General features: G+C 43.9%; 1 protein-coding gene across 2 annotated transcripts in view; it reads left to right on the forward strand.

The window, feature by feature from the left end:
• The window catches only part of EML5 (EMAP like 5), a 119,163-nt gene that overhangs the window by 53,502 nt on the left and 48,349 nt on the right, over window positions 1-17,312 (forward strand). For both annotated transcript variants that reach the window (XM_066607581.1, XM_066607582.1), the window contains exons 5-7: window positions 6,294-6,479; window positions 8,967-9,102; window positions 15,871-16,072. In XM_066607581.1, the coding sequence (XP_066463678.1) occupies window positions 6,294-6,479; window positions 8,967-9,102; window positions 15,871-16,072 (524 nt within the window). The remainder of the gene's footprint in view (window positions 1-6,293; window positions 6,480-8,966; window positions 9,103-15,870; window positions 16,073-17,312) is intronic.

The raw sequence follows: 17,312 nt of genomic DNA on the forward strand, positions 1-17,312 counted from the left end.
TCTGTCACCGGAGGCGGGTAGATATTCTATGTTTTATCTGCATCCTTTCAGTACTGCTCAGGGCTCGTTCACACTAGTGGGTTTTATTTCCGTTTAGCAGATTTGGCAGCTGCAAAATGGAAAGAAAACGGAAATGAAAAACGGAAGAAAACCGCTTTCTATATTAACTTTATCCTTCCATTGATGGCAATGTTTAAAAACAAAAACGTTGCAATTAGTGATGAGCGAGCATACTCGCTAAGGGCAATTGCTCGAGCGAGCATTGCCCTTAGCGAGTACCTGCCCGCTCGAGAGAAAAGGTTTGGGTGCCGGCGCAGGTGACAGGTGAGTTGTGGCAGTGAGCAGGGGGAGCCGGGGGGGGGGGGGGGGGAGGAGAGGGAGAGATTTCCCCTCCGTTCCTCCCCGCTCTCCCCCGCAGCTCCCTGCCCGCCGCCGGCACCCGAACCTTTTCTCTCGAGCGGGCAGGTACTCGCTAAGGGCAATGCTCACTCGAGCAATTGTCCTTAGCGAGTATGCTCGCTCATCACTAGTTGCAATCCATTTTAGTTCAATTTTTTGTACTGGAAACAAAAGCGCAGCAGTCTGCGAATGGCGAAGAAAAGTCAACGGACAGATTGAAAGTGAAGGTCTTCAGTGTATGTCTAGGGGCACAAAAACGGAAGCTTGCTCTTTCCATTTAGCTGCTCCCACAACGGAACAGGTAGATGGAAACAAAAAATGGCAGTGTGAAGTTGAACTTAGCCTTAAATGTTCAGTACCTGCTTGTTCAGTGTCTGGTGATTTGCTGGTGATTTGCATTCTGGGAAGTGTCCTCTTTTCTCCAGGCTCTATACACAGTGCATTATAGGAACTTAGCGAAGCTGTTAGTGGAGTGTTTATCTACTAATTTGCTTGCCATCAGAATAGTGGGTGCAGCTCTGGACTATAAAACAGGATGTAGCTCAAGATCAGTACATAACAAGTAATGTGTGTACACAGTGACTCCACCAGCAGAACAGTGAGTACAGCTCTGGAGTATAATGCAAGATGTAACTCAGGATCAGTACAGGATAAGTAATGTAATGTATGTACACAGTGACTCCACCAGCAGAATAGTGAGTGCAGCTCTGGAGTATAATACAGGATGTAACTCAGGATCAGTACAGGATAAGTAATGTATGTACATAGTGACTTCACCTGCAGAATAGTGAGTGCAGCTCTGGGGTATAATACTATATGTAACTCAGGATCAGTACAGGATAAGTAATGTATGTACATAGTGACTCCACCAGCAGAATAGTGAGTGCAGCTCTGCAGTATAATACAGGCTGTAACTCAGGATCAGTACAGGATAAGTAATGTAATGTATGTACACAGTGACTCCACCAGCAGAATAGTGAGTACAGCTCTGGAGTATAATACAGGATGCAACTCCGGATCAGTACAGGATAAGTAATGTAATGTATGTACACAGTGACTCCACCAGCAGAATAGTGAGTGCAGCTCTGGAAAATAATACAGGATGTAACTCAGGATCAGTACAGGATTGTAGAATATATAAAAAGTGATTCATTTAAGGAAAGCCACATCTTTATATACAGGACTGCCTATTTGGTTTGTAGTCCATACTTAAGTATGTTCTGGAGCTATCTTGGACTCTTGACTGATAGTTCTTGCCTATGCTGATGCACTGAAACAAGCCCATCAACTGTGTTAGCATGGCTCAGTCAGGAATGGTGATTGCGTGATATCAGGGAATGGAAGCACTCATTCCAGAGATCTTGGCATTGCTGGTGAATTGAAAGTCTACCAGCCTATACAGTGATTTAGATTTTGTAAAGACCCATTTACACGCAATGATTATCACTCAAAATTAGCTCAAAAGCCATCGTTTGAGCGATAATCGTTGTGTGTAAACGCTCAAATCTTTAACTCCTTGGCTGAACGATGATTTTTAGCTGAGCATGAAATGCATTGCTCAGCCGGAGAGAAGATAACACAGACCGTATGCTGTGTTTGCTTTCCATGGTCTGTATTCTCCACGAGAACGCTGATAACATTGCATTCAGGTTGCAGACCGATGGCAGAATAATAGAGCTGTATGCAGAGGACAGACCACCTGCTGTTCTTTGCTTACAGCTTCTGGAGGCTCATTTACATGCAAATGAATGTGATAAGCTGTTAATGGACATTAGTGTGCATTAACAATTTATGCAAAACAATCGCTCAAAATCATTTGAATGATTATCTTTGCGTGTAAATGGGCTTTAGCATATTATATGGATCCACATTTAACCCCAATCATCTCTATGGCTAAGAGCAGATCAGACATATACGTTGTACACACGAGCTGAGAATACTTTACATGACTTCACTGAAATCGATGTAATATTATTTACTTGTGATTATCTCATTCTGTCCTTCTCCTCTTACCTCAGCCGCACCTGTCACACCAAGACACATTGTTTTGTAATAGCTTTTGTGTTTCGTAATCCAGATCTGTCATTAAGTTTGAGGAAGGTCTCAGCGTGGGGTCATTAGCACAAAGGGGCCAAATTGCACTGCAGATAGGTAAAGAAAGTGACCCCCCCAGTAGTGGAATCATCAGGGTCCCAGAAACTGTGCAGGACAGGGTAGACCATTGTTTCCCAAAAAATTATATGCTTAATGTACAGACAGGTCACATTTTATACAACTCCCTCCCACATTTTCTTATGATGATAATGTTAGACATTATTACAGCTCTGTCTCATTACTGACATCACAAGACCTGATACAATAGTAAAATTACTACACCGTGGTTCCATCTATTACTGCTGACAACCAGCCTGTATATCATGTCTGAGAGGTAGTCACAGCCCCTTCCCCTGTTACTGACATCACTGAATATAATAGTAATATAATTACATAGTGATCAGACATAAGATCCACACATCTTATACTACAGTAACATCTATTACTGCTGACAACCAGCCTGTATATCATGTCTGAGAGGTAGTCACAGCCCCTCCCCCTGTTACTGACATCACTGAGTATAATAGTAATATAATTACATAGTGATCAGACATGAGATCCACACATCTTATACTACAGTAACATCTATTACTGCTGACAACCAGCCTGTATATCATGTCTGAGAGGTAGTCACAGCCCCGCCCCCTGTTACTGACATCACTGAGTGTAATAGTAATATAATTACATACTGATTACACATGAGATCCACACATCTTATACTACAGTAACATCTATTACTGCTGACAACCAGCATGTATATCATGTCTGAGAGGTAGTCACAGCCCCGCCCCCTGTTACTGACATCACTGAGTATAATAGTAATATAATTACATAGTGATCAGACATGAGATCCACACATCTTATACTACATTACCATCTATTCCATCTATTACTGCTGACAACCAGCCTGTATATCATGTCTGAGAGGTAGTCACAGCCCCTCCCCCTGTTACTGACATCACTGGGTATAATAATAATATAATTACATAGTGATCAGACATGAGATCCACACATCTTATACTACAGTAACATCTATTACTGCTGACAACCAGCCTGTACATCATGTCTGAGAGGTAGTCACAGCCCCGCCCACTGTTACTGACATCACTGAGTATAATAGTAATATAATTACATAGTGATCAGACATGAGATCTACACATCTTATACTACAGTAACATCTATTACTGCTGACAACCAGCCTGTATATCATGTCTGAGAGGTAGTCACAGCCCCTCCCCCTGTTACTGACATCACTGAGTATAATAGTAATATAATTACATAGTGAACAGACATGAGATCCACACACCTTATACTACATTACCATCTATTCCATCTATTACTGCTGACAACCAGCCCGTATATCATGTCTGAGAGGTAGTCACAGCCCCGCCCCCTGTTACTGACATCACTGAGTATAATAGTAATATAATTACATAGTGATCAGACATGAGATCCACACATCTTATACTACAGTAACCTCTATTCCATCTATTACTGCTGACAACCAGCCAGTATATCATGTCTAAGAGGTAGTCACAGCCCCGCCCCCTGTTACTGACATCACTGAGTATAATAGTCATATAATTACATAGTGATCAGACATGAGATCCACACATCTTATACTACAGTAACATCTATTACTGCTGACAACCAGCCTGTATATCATGTCTGAGAGGTAGTCACAGCCCCGCCCCCTGTTACTGACATCACTGAGTATAATAGTCATATAATTGCATAGTGATCACAGGATGAGAATACATCATGCTTCCCTGACTGTTGGAAACTAGGCTAGATCCCTGATTTGGGTGGGGGTCTGGTGCTCCTCCATTCTGTATACCGCACTCCCACTTCATATACAAATTGATCCTGCTCTCTCATATTCTGAGCTGTGCTTGTCCTAATTTCACATTATCTATCGCATTGTGGAGCAGATAAAACCATCCAGCGTTTCCTTCCCCCACTGAAGCGGAATCGATCTGTCATCCCGGCGTAATTGAAGGTTTTGTTTTTTCATAGTGCAGGCTCAGCTCCTCTGTACAGCGGCGCAGGCTTTGTGGATTCTAATCCATTTAGCTCTTATTTGAGTAGGAAATGGTTCTTACTTAAAGTAATTACCTCGGGGCCAGATGCTTCGTTATCAAGTTTTGATGAATTATATTGAAGGACAAGTTCTGCTGCTTTTAGTGGATTATTCCGCTGTCAACTCGGGTTGTTGGCGATGGAAGATGGTGAAGTGCAGAGGACCAGGAGGTGGGGATTAATGGGGGAGCATCTATTTTTTCCCCTTTTTTTGTGTAGCTGCAGAGGAGTGCACATTTTGGCCTGGGTTAAGTGTGCACTTCTAATAAGATTTAGTGACACTTGCACCCTGGCACTAAAGTCTGTGTGATTCAACCCAAAAAATGTAGTGCATACCTGCAGCCTTCCAGTCCCTGCATGGACCTTCTTAACATGTAAATAAGAGATTCATTAAGCCCCTTTTACATACAGATGATTGCTCAAAATTCGTCAGAAACTGACAGTTTTGAGCAATCATTTTGCATAGGTACTAATGGACTAATCAGCCCATTAGTAGCTAACTAGCTTCATTTGCATGTATTTAGAGAACAGCGGGTGGTCTGTTCTCTAAATACATTGCTGTTGTACTCCAGGGGGACAGCAGCTGAAAGAATGTTGTCAGCGCTGCTCGCGGAGAATTCAGCGTGCGGTCCTTCTTATCAGGGATGACAGATTTTAAGCTGAGCTGAAGTCAGCGATGGACGAAAAGTGCACAATGGGCACACATTTACACGCAACAATTATCACTCAAAAGATGGCTTTTGAGTGAATTTTGAGCAATAATCATTGTGTGTAGAAAGAAAGGCCTTTGGTTCTCCAGTCCCTAGTTGTTGTTTTTTTAATCCCCCACACCAAAAATATGATGTGGACTTGAAAGATTGTCCAATAAACCTATTACAACCAATCCCTTTGTACTTTCTAAATGAATATATTAGGGTGCAAGACGGAGGATTGGAAACATAAGAAGGAGACTAAAGCCGGGCGACCCCCATCTACCTTCTTTTCTGTATTACGGATGACTGCAGATGCTCACCATCGGTCATGCACAGTACAGATTGTTTTTTTTAAATATTTGTTTTTTCCACGCCGTTTCCAGGCAGTGATACGGGTACCTGTGGGCCCTATCCGCAATGTCAATTGCGGATGGGCTGCAAGTCAGACGGTCTCTATTGACTTCAATGGTGGCTGTCTGCATGGAGTCCGCAGTAAAAAAGAGCATGCTGCGATTTTTCCTCTGCTCATGGAAATTGCAATTCGCTTCCATGAGTGTGAAGGAAAATGATTTTTACATACCTCTCAATGCATGCCACTTGCTGCGAATCGTTTATGCGGACGCCAACCATGGATTCTGCTATTCTAATCCGCTCGTGTGAGACTGGCCTTAAGGTGTCCATACACCTTCAATAGCTGTTAGTGATACACTTGTTCTGTCGACCGCTATATCTCCTAATTCCCCTATATACATAAATGCATGTTTCTGCCATGTGTTTTCCATGGAAAGAGGGGAATAAGCTGCCGCTGGACAGGGGGGCTCTCCAGGAGGAACAAAAGATTGGGAATTGAAATTCACATTTCCCCTGTTATCAGCCATTTCATTCTGGGGAGAGGGTGACTGCAGTGTTGTTCACGGCGGTGAGTGACAGGAAGTGCAGGATCCTCCCTGATCCCTCTGATCAGTAGAACTTTCTGATGTTTTTTCTATATCATCTGCTGAATAGATTGTGTCCCTTTTTCTTCTGCAGTTTTGGAGCCTGTGTGGGAATTCGCTGACACCGAAGCGCGGCGTATTTGGGAAGACAGGTGACTTGCAGACCATACTGTGCCTGGCATGTGCGAGGGACGAGGTAACCTATTCTGGAGCACTGAATGGAGACATATACGTGTGGAAGGGAATGAACCTTGCTCGGACAATCCAGGGAGCGCATACGGTGAGAATCTACTAGCAGCTTGCATTGATGTACTCATAGGATATCAGTCTTCCTCCTCCAGTGTCTAGAGCAGATCATCATCTGAGGAACTTAACCCCTTATTGACCACCCCATAGTGTTTTTACGTCCTGCTTTGTGAGTTTTAATCCCCAGGGATGTAAAAACATGCTTCCTCTGGGGATTAAAGCCCTGCAGGCTGTGGACGTGACAGCTCCATGCTGTCAGTTCCCTGAGGTAGCCGACAACCTGGAGCTGTCATGGGGAAGCTGCAGGAAGCCCTTCCCGGTCATGCGATCTGTGCTATCCAATGGAGAACGCCGATCGCATAAAAGTAAATAAAAAGCTAAAAAACTTAAAATCTCCTTACTCTCAGCTACCAAAGGTTACCGAGAGCCTGGAGTAGGGACCAGTGGTCTTGTTGAGCGGTGCCCGGTCACGTGATAAAAAGGTAGCGATCTACCTTAGACCACACTGGTTGGAAATTGCGGATTCTGCATGCGTTTGATTCGTGGATCAATCAAATGCACTGGATTACACAATTCCGCTCACATTAGCGGTTCAGAATTACTAAACCGCAGAAAACAGAACGCTGCAGGTTCTATTTTACCTCTGATACCCGCAGCATAGAGCCCATTGTGCTAGCATGTTCCACATCCAACCGTGAGAGCCCGGCGTTATTCAGATCGCTACTTATAATGCGTAATTTACAGGAAGCTCCGGGAATGCTCGCCTTCCTGCAGTTCCAGGAGCAGCTTGTTGAGCGCCTTCTGCATGAAACCACGCACCTCATCAAGCTTAGGGAGATTCACAGTGCGCCACTTTTTACACCCCATTCCTACCACTGAGGACAAGAAATACCCCCAAAAGAGCATGAGAGGAGAAGGGATACCCAGTTTTATTGCCCTGTGTGGCCATCCCAACCAGGCCCCCACAATTACCCCTGTTTTCGGACATACCACACAGTTTACATTAATCCTTTTATCTAAGATTTAGGGAATGCCAAAAAGAGAATGTGGAGGGGGGATTATTTTTAGGGAATGTTTTTTTTTTCTGCACAAGTGAGCAATGGGGCCGGGAATTTATTCAGTTCTGTCCTGAAATACAACGGGTATTCCCTGCATTATAGGCCTAGCCACGTGTCCTGTAAGCAGATTGGGGCTACAATGGGTATGTTTCTGAACACGGAATAAACAGGGGGATCCATTTCTGCTTTGCTTAGATTCATTCAAAAGCTGTGGGATAAAAATACACAGTACACCCCTGGATGAATTCGTTAAGGAGTCTAGTTTTCAAAATGGGGTAATTTGTGGGGTTTCTCCATTATTTTGGCCGCTCAAGTGCTCTACAAGTGGGCAATGGGGCCTAAATCACCTTCACACAAAATGTCTGTTCTGAAAGCCACCGGTTGCTCCTTTCGGTTTGGGCCCCGTTGTGCATACAGACATAAGATTAGGGCCACAATGGGTATGTTTCTGAACACAGGACAAACAGGATTATCCATTTTGGGGTGCAAATCCTCATTTTCATGTGCACTACAGTATATAAAAAATACTTCGTTTAAAGTGACATATTTGCAAAAAATATGAAATGTTATTTTTTTCTCCTGTAAATTGCATTAACTCCTGAAAAAAAAACTGTGGGTCACAATACTCCTGACCCCCCTCAGTGAATACATTAAGGGGTTTAGTTTTCAAAATAGGGTCATTTGTAGGGGTATCTATCATTCGGACACCTATGAGCCTTTGCAATCTTGGCTTGGTGCAGGAAAACAAAATGTTCCTCAAAATGTTAATAATTAATGTTAAATTTGTATGTCTCCTAAATGGTAAAAAAAAAATAGTCTTTAAAATGTGCGTCCAGAAAAAAGTAAGCATGTGAAAATATATACCGGTATCTTATCAAAAATGTGTGCAGTATGTTTGCACATATTTGAGATATTGCAATTGAAGATGTGAAAAAATGTGCATATCCCTTGGAAATGCAAAACCTTTACGGAGTTATTCTATGCTAAAGTGACACATGTCAGATTTCCAAAATTTGGCCTGGTCTATAAGGCGCAAAGAGGCTTGGTCACTAAAGGGTTAAAGTGCCGGTCCAGTCTTCTGTAAAAGATTAATCATTGTATGAAACATACTGCAGCTTTCAAATATACTTTGTTTTTTAAGCTCGCACCCTTTTCAAGAACTTATCTTGCTGTCAGTGAATGGAAAAGCAGTTTATGAGCTTGTTATAATGTATGAATGTAGACAGGATTCCGGGATGGGAGGGTGGTTTGTAATGCTGCTGTGTTTAGCTCACTGACGATTGTTTGCAGTGATACATTGTAACAAACTGTGTCAGCAGCACTGGATATGGGTTCATTTTTAGTATAACTGCATGAAGTTGACATAAATTCTCTTTATCTGAGCTGAGATCCCACAAGGCATACATGGAATTGCCATCCAGACTAGATCTCCGTTACTAATCCGTTAACCCCTTCCTTTCCAGGCAGGTATCTTCAGCATGAATGCCTGTGAGGAGGGATTTGCCACTGGTGGAAGAGATGGCTGCGTGCGTCTGTGGGATTTAAACTTTAAACCTATTACTGTTATTGATCTCAGGGAAACAGACCAAGGATATAAAGGTACAGTGATGGCGGCCGCATATACTGCTGTCTAATAGTTATTTAGCACAAACTAATGGCCCGTTTAGATGTAACGATTGTCACTCAAAATTTGTTCAAAGGGGCATTAGACTAGACAACCTCAAGAAAACTAATGGCTTCTTAGACAGCCATTTCCTAAAAAGGCTCATTCTATCATGAGTTGGGGTTACCCATATGTATGCCACGGTGCCATGCAGGAAAACATCTCTAATGTGAATGAACCCATTCAAAAGAACGGCCCTTTACAGTATAGACGTCTTAAAATAACAACCCTTATTCAATTTAACGAAAATCGGGGCTAAAGGACACACAAATCCCACGTACTACTCACTAACAAGGAGTGCAGACACGTGGGTAAAGGAACAAACTACTGGGGTACACACGGTTGGAACACCCTGATGGTAGGTGGCCCAAAAATTACCCAGATCCAGTATCCTCTATACCTTGAATCAATATTACAGGGGAGAGAGGTCTAATCAAGAAATCTTAGATAGACCGTATTGAACTCGCTGAATATAGTTCATTGGAAAATATGAATATTTTACCTGCGGTTATGGTATAATTTGTGTTATTTCAAACAGGTGAGTATAACTACACTTGACTTGTGCGTATAATGCCAGTAGCAAAAACACGGATTTGTGGTACTGATCCTGATCAAAAACTAATAGAGAGATGAATTATTTCAGGATTCAGATTTCTGCCTTGGTTCGATGCATTTCCCTGCCAATTGTGCAGTTCATCAGGAACCGTGTAGAGCTTCCATTGGATATCGGGAGAACGCTGATCAGTATTTCCCCTTTATTGTCGGGAGCACGATGAGTCACAGCGGGGTTAGATGTGGTAGAGCAGCAACCAACAACACCCACCTTAGCTGTAAACTATGAACTAGTGAGTGAAGTTCCTATGTAGGAGCACCGAGTCAGGCCGTATATAAGTGAACTTTATCAGAGAGTCGTGTCAACTGCAGTCCTTGACCAGGAGTTCCTTCAGCTGCAGATGCACTAGATAAGAACGTATTGGATTCTTCACTGGCTGACCGATAATCACAGCCAGGATCAGATATATCCTGACAGAGTTGTCCGATTCCTAAAAGTATAGCGAAATTTGTCAGCTATCAGTGTCTTAAGGCCCATTTAGACACAACGATTATCGCTCAAAATTCGCTCAAAAGCCATCTTTTAAGCGATAATTGCTGTGTCTAAAAGCGCGGTCATTGGGCACTGTTCGTGCTTCGTGCACTATTTGTTCATCGCTAGCTTTTAGCAAGCTAAAAGTCAGCGATGAGCCTTATCAGTGCCATGCACTGAGTTCTCAGCGGGATACCGCTGATAGCATTCTTTAAGCTGGTATCCCACTCGGAGCTCTCAGCGGGATACCAGCTGATAGCTCTGAGAACAAAGCAGCTGTCAGCGTTCCTGCTGTTCTCGGATCTATCAGTGGTATTCCGCTCCGCCTTAATTTACATGGTAATAACCTTTAAAGTAGCTAATTAGCAAATTATGCAAAGTGATCGCTCAAAACTGTCACCCAAACTGCCGTTTGAGCTCATTTTGAGGGATCATCGTTCCGTGTAAATGGACCTTTAGTCTCTACGTATTAACCCTTTCCAATCCACTGTCTGACGTCTTCAGACATTCTGATTGAAGGCTGTACAGCTCAGATGTCGGAAGACGTCCGGCAGGGTATTCTTACTGTATATTACTGGCCGCTCTGTTGTCGGGGGCCCCTCTGGCATATCCCATACCGCAATACTGGCTCTAGTCAGGAGATGGCGCCATTGTATAATGGCAGAAAGAGAGAGCCCCCTAGGACACCCTGAATCCAAAATTGGATTGCAAAGGGATAATATCTTAAACTTGCAATTCCTAGCTCCATTTCATATAACTGCTGTCCTGCTGGATCTGGGTAATTTTTGGGCCACCTACCATCAGGATGTTCCAACCGTGTGTACCCCAGTAGTTTGCTCCTTTACCCACGTGTCTGCACTCCTTGTTAGTGAGTAGTACCTGGGATTAGTGTGTCCTTTAGCCCTGAGTTTAGTTAAATTGAATAAAGGTTATTATTTTAAGACGTCTATACTGTAAAGGGCTGCTAAATTGAATTATAGACTGCTCTGCCTCTGTGAAAAAGAATGGGTTTCATATTTGTGCGTCTCACAACGCACAAATCTCGCACGATTTTCTCGCCAGTGTAAGAGCAGCCTTAGGCCTCCAACATACTACCTTGTGTGCAAACTGTGCCTAAGACATTTGGATGTAACGCACATCAGACAGCACACAGACACCAGCCAATTAGCTAATTGGGCCCCCACTGTTATTGTCATTACACACTGGGGTACGGAGCAGAAGTGGTTGATGCTTGTACCTGCAGATTCAGCTGTAGTTAAAGTCCGTGAGAGCTGTGGCGGCTACTACTCTGGGGTCAGAGCAGCAGCTTCCACTCAGTACCCCTGTGTGTAGTGTTGCTGACAGCAAGCCCCCAATCAGCTGATGGCCTGTGGCCCTGAGTTGCAGACCCCATCTGATCAACTATTTAATTAGAAAACTGCTCCAATACAAAACAGTGTATACATTTCACATCCAACACCCCGGATTTGGAACACCCACAAGTATCTCTACAACCTGTCATATACAGACTTTCTGCCCACATATACTCTTAAAGAGACAGCAGTAAATGTGTATGTGTTGTAGAGAGGCCTTCGGCTCTCCGATTTTAATAAATACCATTCAGCCATTTTTAAGTTATCGTGGTCCTTGAGCAAGTTGGATGAAATCTCATATGCTTACCAGTATGGTTTTAACCCAACTTTCCCAGAGCCCATATCATGAAATCATCTTTATTTGCAGGGATCCTTCCTCCGCTCACGTAGAGATGAGGGAGCATACTCGCTAAGGGCAATTACTCGAGTGAGCATTGCCCTTAGTGAGTACCTGCCCGCTCGGAAGAAAAGATGCTCGCTCATCTCTACTTGTCATCCAACTTTCCCTGACTCTTCATACCTTGTGATACATCCTCCATTCCATATTGCTGCATAATTAGTCAATATGAATATCCAGCAGTCTGTGTAAACTGCATGTCCACCCCTGACCCATGCCAAAGTAGTGATGGAGGCCATATTGGTTGTTAACCAGTTTTTAACAACTTGATGGAAGAGAGCGAGTCCAGGACTGAACAATTCTGTACTTCATGGATCATTTCCATGGAATCACTGGCACCAGAGAACACGTTGTAAAGAGCCTAAAACTATTAAAAATGTAACATTGTGTAGTGATGTAGTAGATGCATGAGACCGTTAGTCGAGCAGCCGGAGTGGTCAAGGATATAGTCATATGGTCTACGATCCTCTAGTTTACAGCCATACCTAATACGGTGCTCCCCCTTCCCGCATACGGGGTCTGTATTGGTAGTTCAGCCCCTCATCTCCTCTCAGCACAGTCTTCTCCCTACAATGTGAAGTGAGATGTTGCCGAAGTCCCTGTAAATGAAAGAAAAATAACCATCTGAAGCTCAGAATGAAATCATATCTCTCCACTGACCCATTTCCATATTATGCTACAGATGGCAGCAGCTCAGGGTCTGAGATTAAACACTGCACCCCCTGGTGGCGGACACACTCCCTACAGCTGCCTTGCTGTCTACACACTTCACTTCAGTAAACTGCAAGGGCTCTTCATGAATGTTACATTACGGGGCGTCCCGAAATTGTTCACCCTATTAAGATCATTCATAAAAAATGAAACTGTACCGACAGAAAGAAACCAATTCCTTAACTCCAATTTTTTTTCATTCCCACTTGAAAGTCAGTGCACTTCAAAATGGGCACCATGGGTGATGTGAACAATGTCCATTCTCTTAATACTCACTGAACTCTTGGTTTCCCACGACCAAAGCACGCACATCACCACTTCTGTGGGTGTCGCCATTTTCTTGCACTGAATGCTGGGAATGTTGATGTTGATGTTGGTACCTTCGGCTTTCAGACATGTGAGAAACCAAGATTACCATAAAATCTCTTTCTCATCCTGTTCATTGGGGTACACAGCTTTGACCGTGGGTATAGCTACTGCCACTAGGAGGCGGACACTAATGTTAGCTCCTCCCACTAGCTATATTTTCCCTGCAGGCACTAAGCTAACCAGTTTGTATGCAAGCAGTAGGAGTAGCCAAGTAGGGTGCACAAGAAAACATGTGCACTGTAAGGAGAGCCCCTCAACAAGGAGGAATGTGTGTAAAGTACTAATAACAGTTATGGTGGGTGCTGTGTTCCCCAATGAACAGGACGAGAAAGAGATTTTATGGTAAGTACAAAAATCTAGTTTTCTCCTCCGTATCATTGGTGGACAGAGCTGTGACCGTGGGACTTTCAAAAGCAGTCCTCGGGGGTAGGAAGATATCTCAGAATGCATGCAGGCGATTTATAGCCATCTGCAAATCTCTCTGTCTGAGGAAGGCATCTGTGGGTGCAAAGGTATTCACCCAGTAAAACTTTACAAAAGGTGTGCAAAGAGGTCCATGTCACAATCTTACACGCCTGCATAGTAGAAACCCCGTTGTATATTGCCATGAGACACCCACTGCCCAAGTGGAATGCACAGCAATATGGATAGAGGTGCTTTGCCCTTGGCACGGTAGATCTCTACCACTGCTGAGCAGATCCAGCAAAAAGTGGCAAGTTGTCGATGGATGATCAAAAATTCTTTTGGTTCCACGGATGCACTGAGAGATCTCAGTGACTCCCTGTGGAAATGTCAGACTCTTATATGTTGATTCAATACCTTCAGGTTCAGAAAAAGTCTGACAATTCCATCCATCTTGAGTACCATGAAGGGTTGGAACAGAAACCACATTGAGAAGCTAGGTTGAGCAGAAAGTTCTATGGCGGGTGAGAACTTTTCCTACCTGTGCATCAGAGATGAAAGCCTAGAGCCAACAAAGAAAGGCTTGAACAGGAGCCTTTTTAGAGGAGGCATTCGTCTCCCAGAATCCCTGAGGCACAGGTTAGGATCCTGGCCACGTCCAGCGAAGCTTTCACAGATAACTTTCCCGGCTGGCTCATGCGATGCCCAATTCATCCGGTGGAGAACTGGAAAGAATACCTCTACCTAACTGCTCAGCCCATTTAGTGGTGGCCTTGCGGATTCAGGTAAAGGCAAACCCTGGCCTGAGTGCAGAATCTACTGCCTCAAAGGAGATTTTGGCTAGAGATTCCATCTTCCTGTTCGCATATCTTTGTCCGCCATAGGAAGGGTATAATGTTTCGCCAAATGGGACATTGAAGGATCCACTGCTGGCGAAGTTGACCATTACTTCGCTAACTTCTCTGGAAAAGGACACATAAGGTCCAGACACTTGGGTGCAGTAAAGCATTTGTCGGGAATGTTCCATTCCTTGAATCATGCATCCTCAACCTCCTCGTGAGAAGGAAAGGCCTTTGGAGGAAAAAGTAGGTGTGTGATCTGATACCTGAAGGATACCCTTCATGGCGACTGTAAAGCTATCCACTATAGTGGAGAAAATAAAAGCCTGTTCTTTGTCCAGATTATAATCAGAGGGGGACTCAGACAGCTCACCTTAAGATTGCGAGCACGTCCTGGGGAGTTGCCGACTGGGAGGACGATGCAGAAGATCTGGATGATTGTCGTGATCGAGACAGTCTAGTCCTCATTCATGGTCTACTAAGGAAGGAGTCCAGCAAGACAGGATCATCTCTATTGGGTACATTGTGAACAGGTGGGTTAGAGACATGGTCCAACCTGTCTAAAATTGCAGTGAACACACTAGAAATGTCAAGTAATGCAGCACAGGTGTAAATAGGCGAACACACCGCTTAGAAGGAACAGTCGACCTGGGACCCAGGGCTGAGGGAAGGCCAAAAAATAACAACCTAGGGGTGAGTATGCATATTTATTTACCTGAAATGGTGCTAACTAGAGATGAGCGAGTATACTCGCTAAGGCACATTACTCAAGCGAGTAGTGCCTTAGCCAAGTATCTCCCCGCTCGTCTCTAAAGATTTGGGGACCGGCGCGGGTGACAGGTGAGTTGCGGTGGGGAGCGGGGGGAAAAGAAGGAGAGAGAGATCTCTCCACTCTCCCCCACCGCTCCCCGCCCGCCGCCGGTCCCCGAATCTTTAGAGACGAGCGGCGAGATACTCGGCTAAGGCACTTCTCGCTAGAGTAATGTGCCTTAGTGAGTACACTCGCTCATCTCTAGTGCTAACAATTCCTACCCGCTGAATAGACAGATTATCTTGGTGCCTGCAAGGAGCATATAGCTAGTAGGAGAAGCTAACACGTTTTTCCTGCTTAGTGTCCGCCTCCTAGGGTCAGTAGTTAGACTCCACGGTCAAAGCTGTGTCCCCCAATGATACGGACAAGAAAGTCGGGTACTCACTAAGATTGATATTCAGCGTTCCTGGACTCCTAAGTGCAAAGTAGCCTAATTGGGTATAGTTAAAGAAGTGGGGCTGTATAGCAGAAAAACTAGGCCTAATCAACATTCAGGATTCTGGGGAAGCTGTGTGAAAATCAATAAGGATATTATTACAGTTTACCCAATAGTGCTGCACCTCTAAATAAATGTATGCTTTGCTGATGTTCTTCATATTTTGACCACCAGGTGGCGCTATTCTTAGGGCAGTTTATTAAAAAAAACTGAATTTGTTCTATATGATTAATAACAATGAATGACCTGTATCACCGAAGATTGGTTGTTGCTCTCCTGTAATGTTGCTTCTTCTGCTTCCAGGTTTATCCGTGCGGAGCGTGTGCTGGAGGGGAGACCACATACTGGTTGGGACGCAGGACAGTGAGATCTTCGAGATTGTGGTGCATGAGCGGAATAAACCTTTCCTGATAATGCAGGGACACTGTGAGGGGGAGCTTTGGGCCCTGGCCGTCCACCCAACCAAACCGCTGGCGATTACTGGGAGCGACGACCGATCAGTGAGGTCTGCAGCTTCTTTAGAGATACTGGGGAAAAAATATGTTCACCATTTTGCATGGTTCTTTGCATTACCCAGGAAACACCACGTGGAGGTAACCATGCGACGTTTCCTTTGTATAAAATGACATCAAGAAGTGAGAGAATTAGATTCCGTACGTAAAATTTGGACGCTGATTCTTTTGCGCTTAGAATTAAATAATCGTGTTGGGACCCATTAGCTTTTCCTATTTATGATATAATCAATGCTTGTGCCAAATTTCAAGTGAGAGAATTAGATTACGTACGTAAAATTTGGACGCTAATTCTTGCTTGTGCCAAATTTCATGTTTCTACGACATCGGTAAGTTGGAGAATTAGTGGCGAGTCAGTGAGTGAATCAGTCAGTGAGTGAGTCAGTGAGGGCTTTCGTCTTTATATATATAGATGTATTGGAATCCAACACATCACATGGTCGCGATTTTCAGCTGATGTTTTATTGCGGCTAAATAGCCACAGAAAAACGCTTGTGTGCCTTAAGGGTATATTTACATGTGGTGTATACACTGCGTATTTTCCACCACAGATTACATTACAAGCCAAGTGGATGAGATGTCAAGAAATCTCATCCACACTGCAGAAAAGATGTGCAGCATAAGTTGGACTGCAGTGCAGGCTTTACATCTGCGGCATATGATTGTATGCTGCAGATTTTAGCTGTGCTTTTCACCTCCTCAAATGAGTGGATGCAATCCGTAGCATTTACACGTATAGCACTTTTAGATTTTGCCACGGACCCGTGGGCAAAATCTGCAGCGGATTTAACACTACCGACAATACATGGGGACATACCCTCTAAAGAAAACCAATATCACTAATATTCCTACAGGGGTTGTCACCCAGCTTTTCCATATTTCTGAATGGCAGATAGGCCTATATTAAGGCATACTGGGATGTATCTATATATTTGTATACCGATTTCGTATTTAGTGATCTGGACAAGCTGAGTCACCATTAATATTAAAATTACAAACCTCACGGGGTTGTCGCTCACCTTTTCCATGGTCCTGAATGGCAAGGATGTAGCAGTGAATTTCTGTGCAGGTTTGATCTGGGGATCTGAGCAATCTGTTGCGACCACTATTACAGTTTTTCCATCCTGGTGAATGGCAGGTCTGCCTTTATGGCACTGATATGAGGAATGCATCAATAGACTACTGGCCAGGTTTCATGTTTACAGATCTCGGAGGGTGCCCACCAGTATGGGT

This window comes from Eleutherodactylus coqui, chromosome 6 (assembly GCF_035609145.1).
Source record: "Eleutherodactylus coqui strain aEleCoq1 chromosome 6, aEleCoq1.hap1, whole genome shotgun sequence".
In the NCBI taxonomy this organism is placed as follows: Eukaryota; Metazoa; Chordata; class Amphibia; order Anura; family Eleutherodactylidae; genus Eleutherodactylus; species Eleutherodactylus coqui.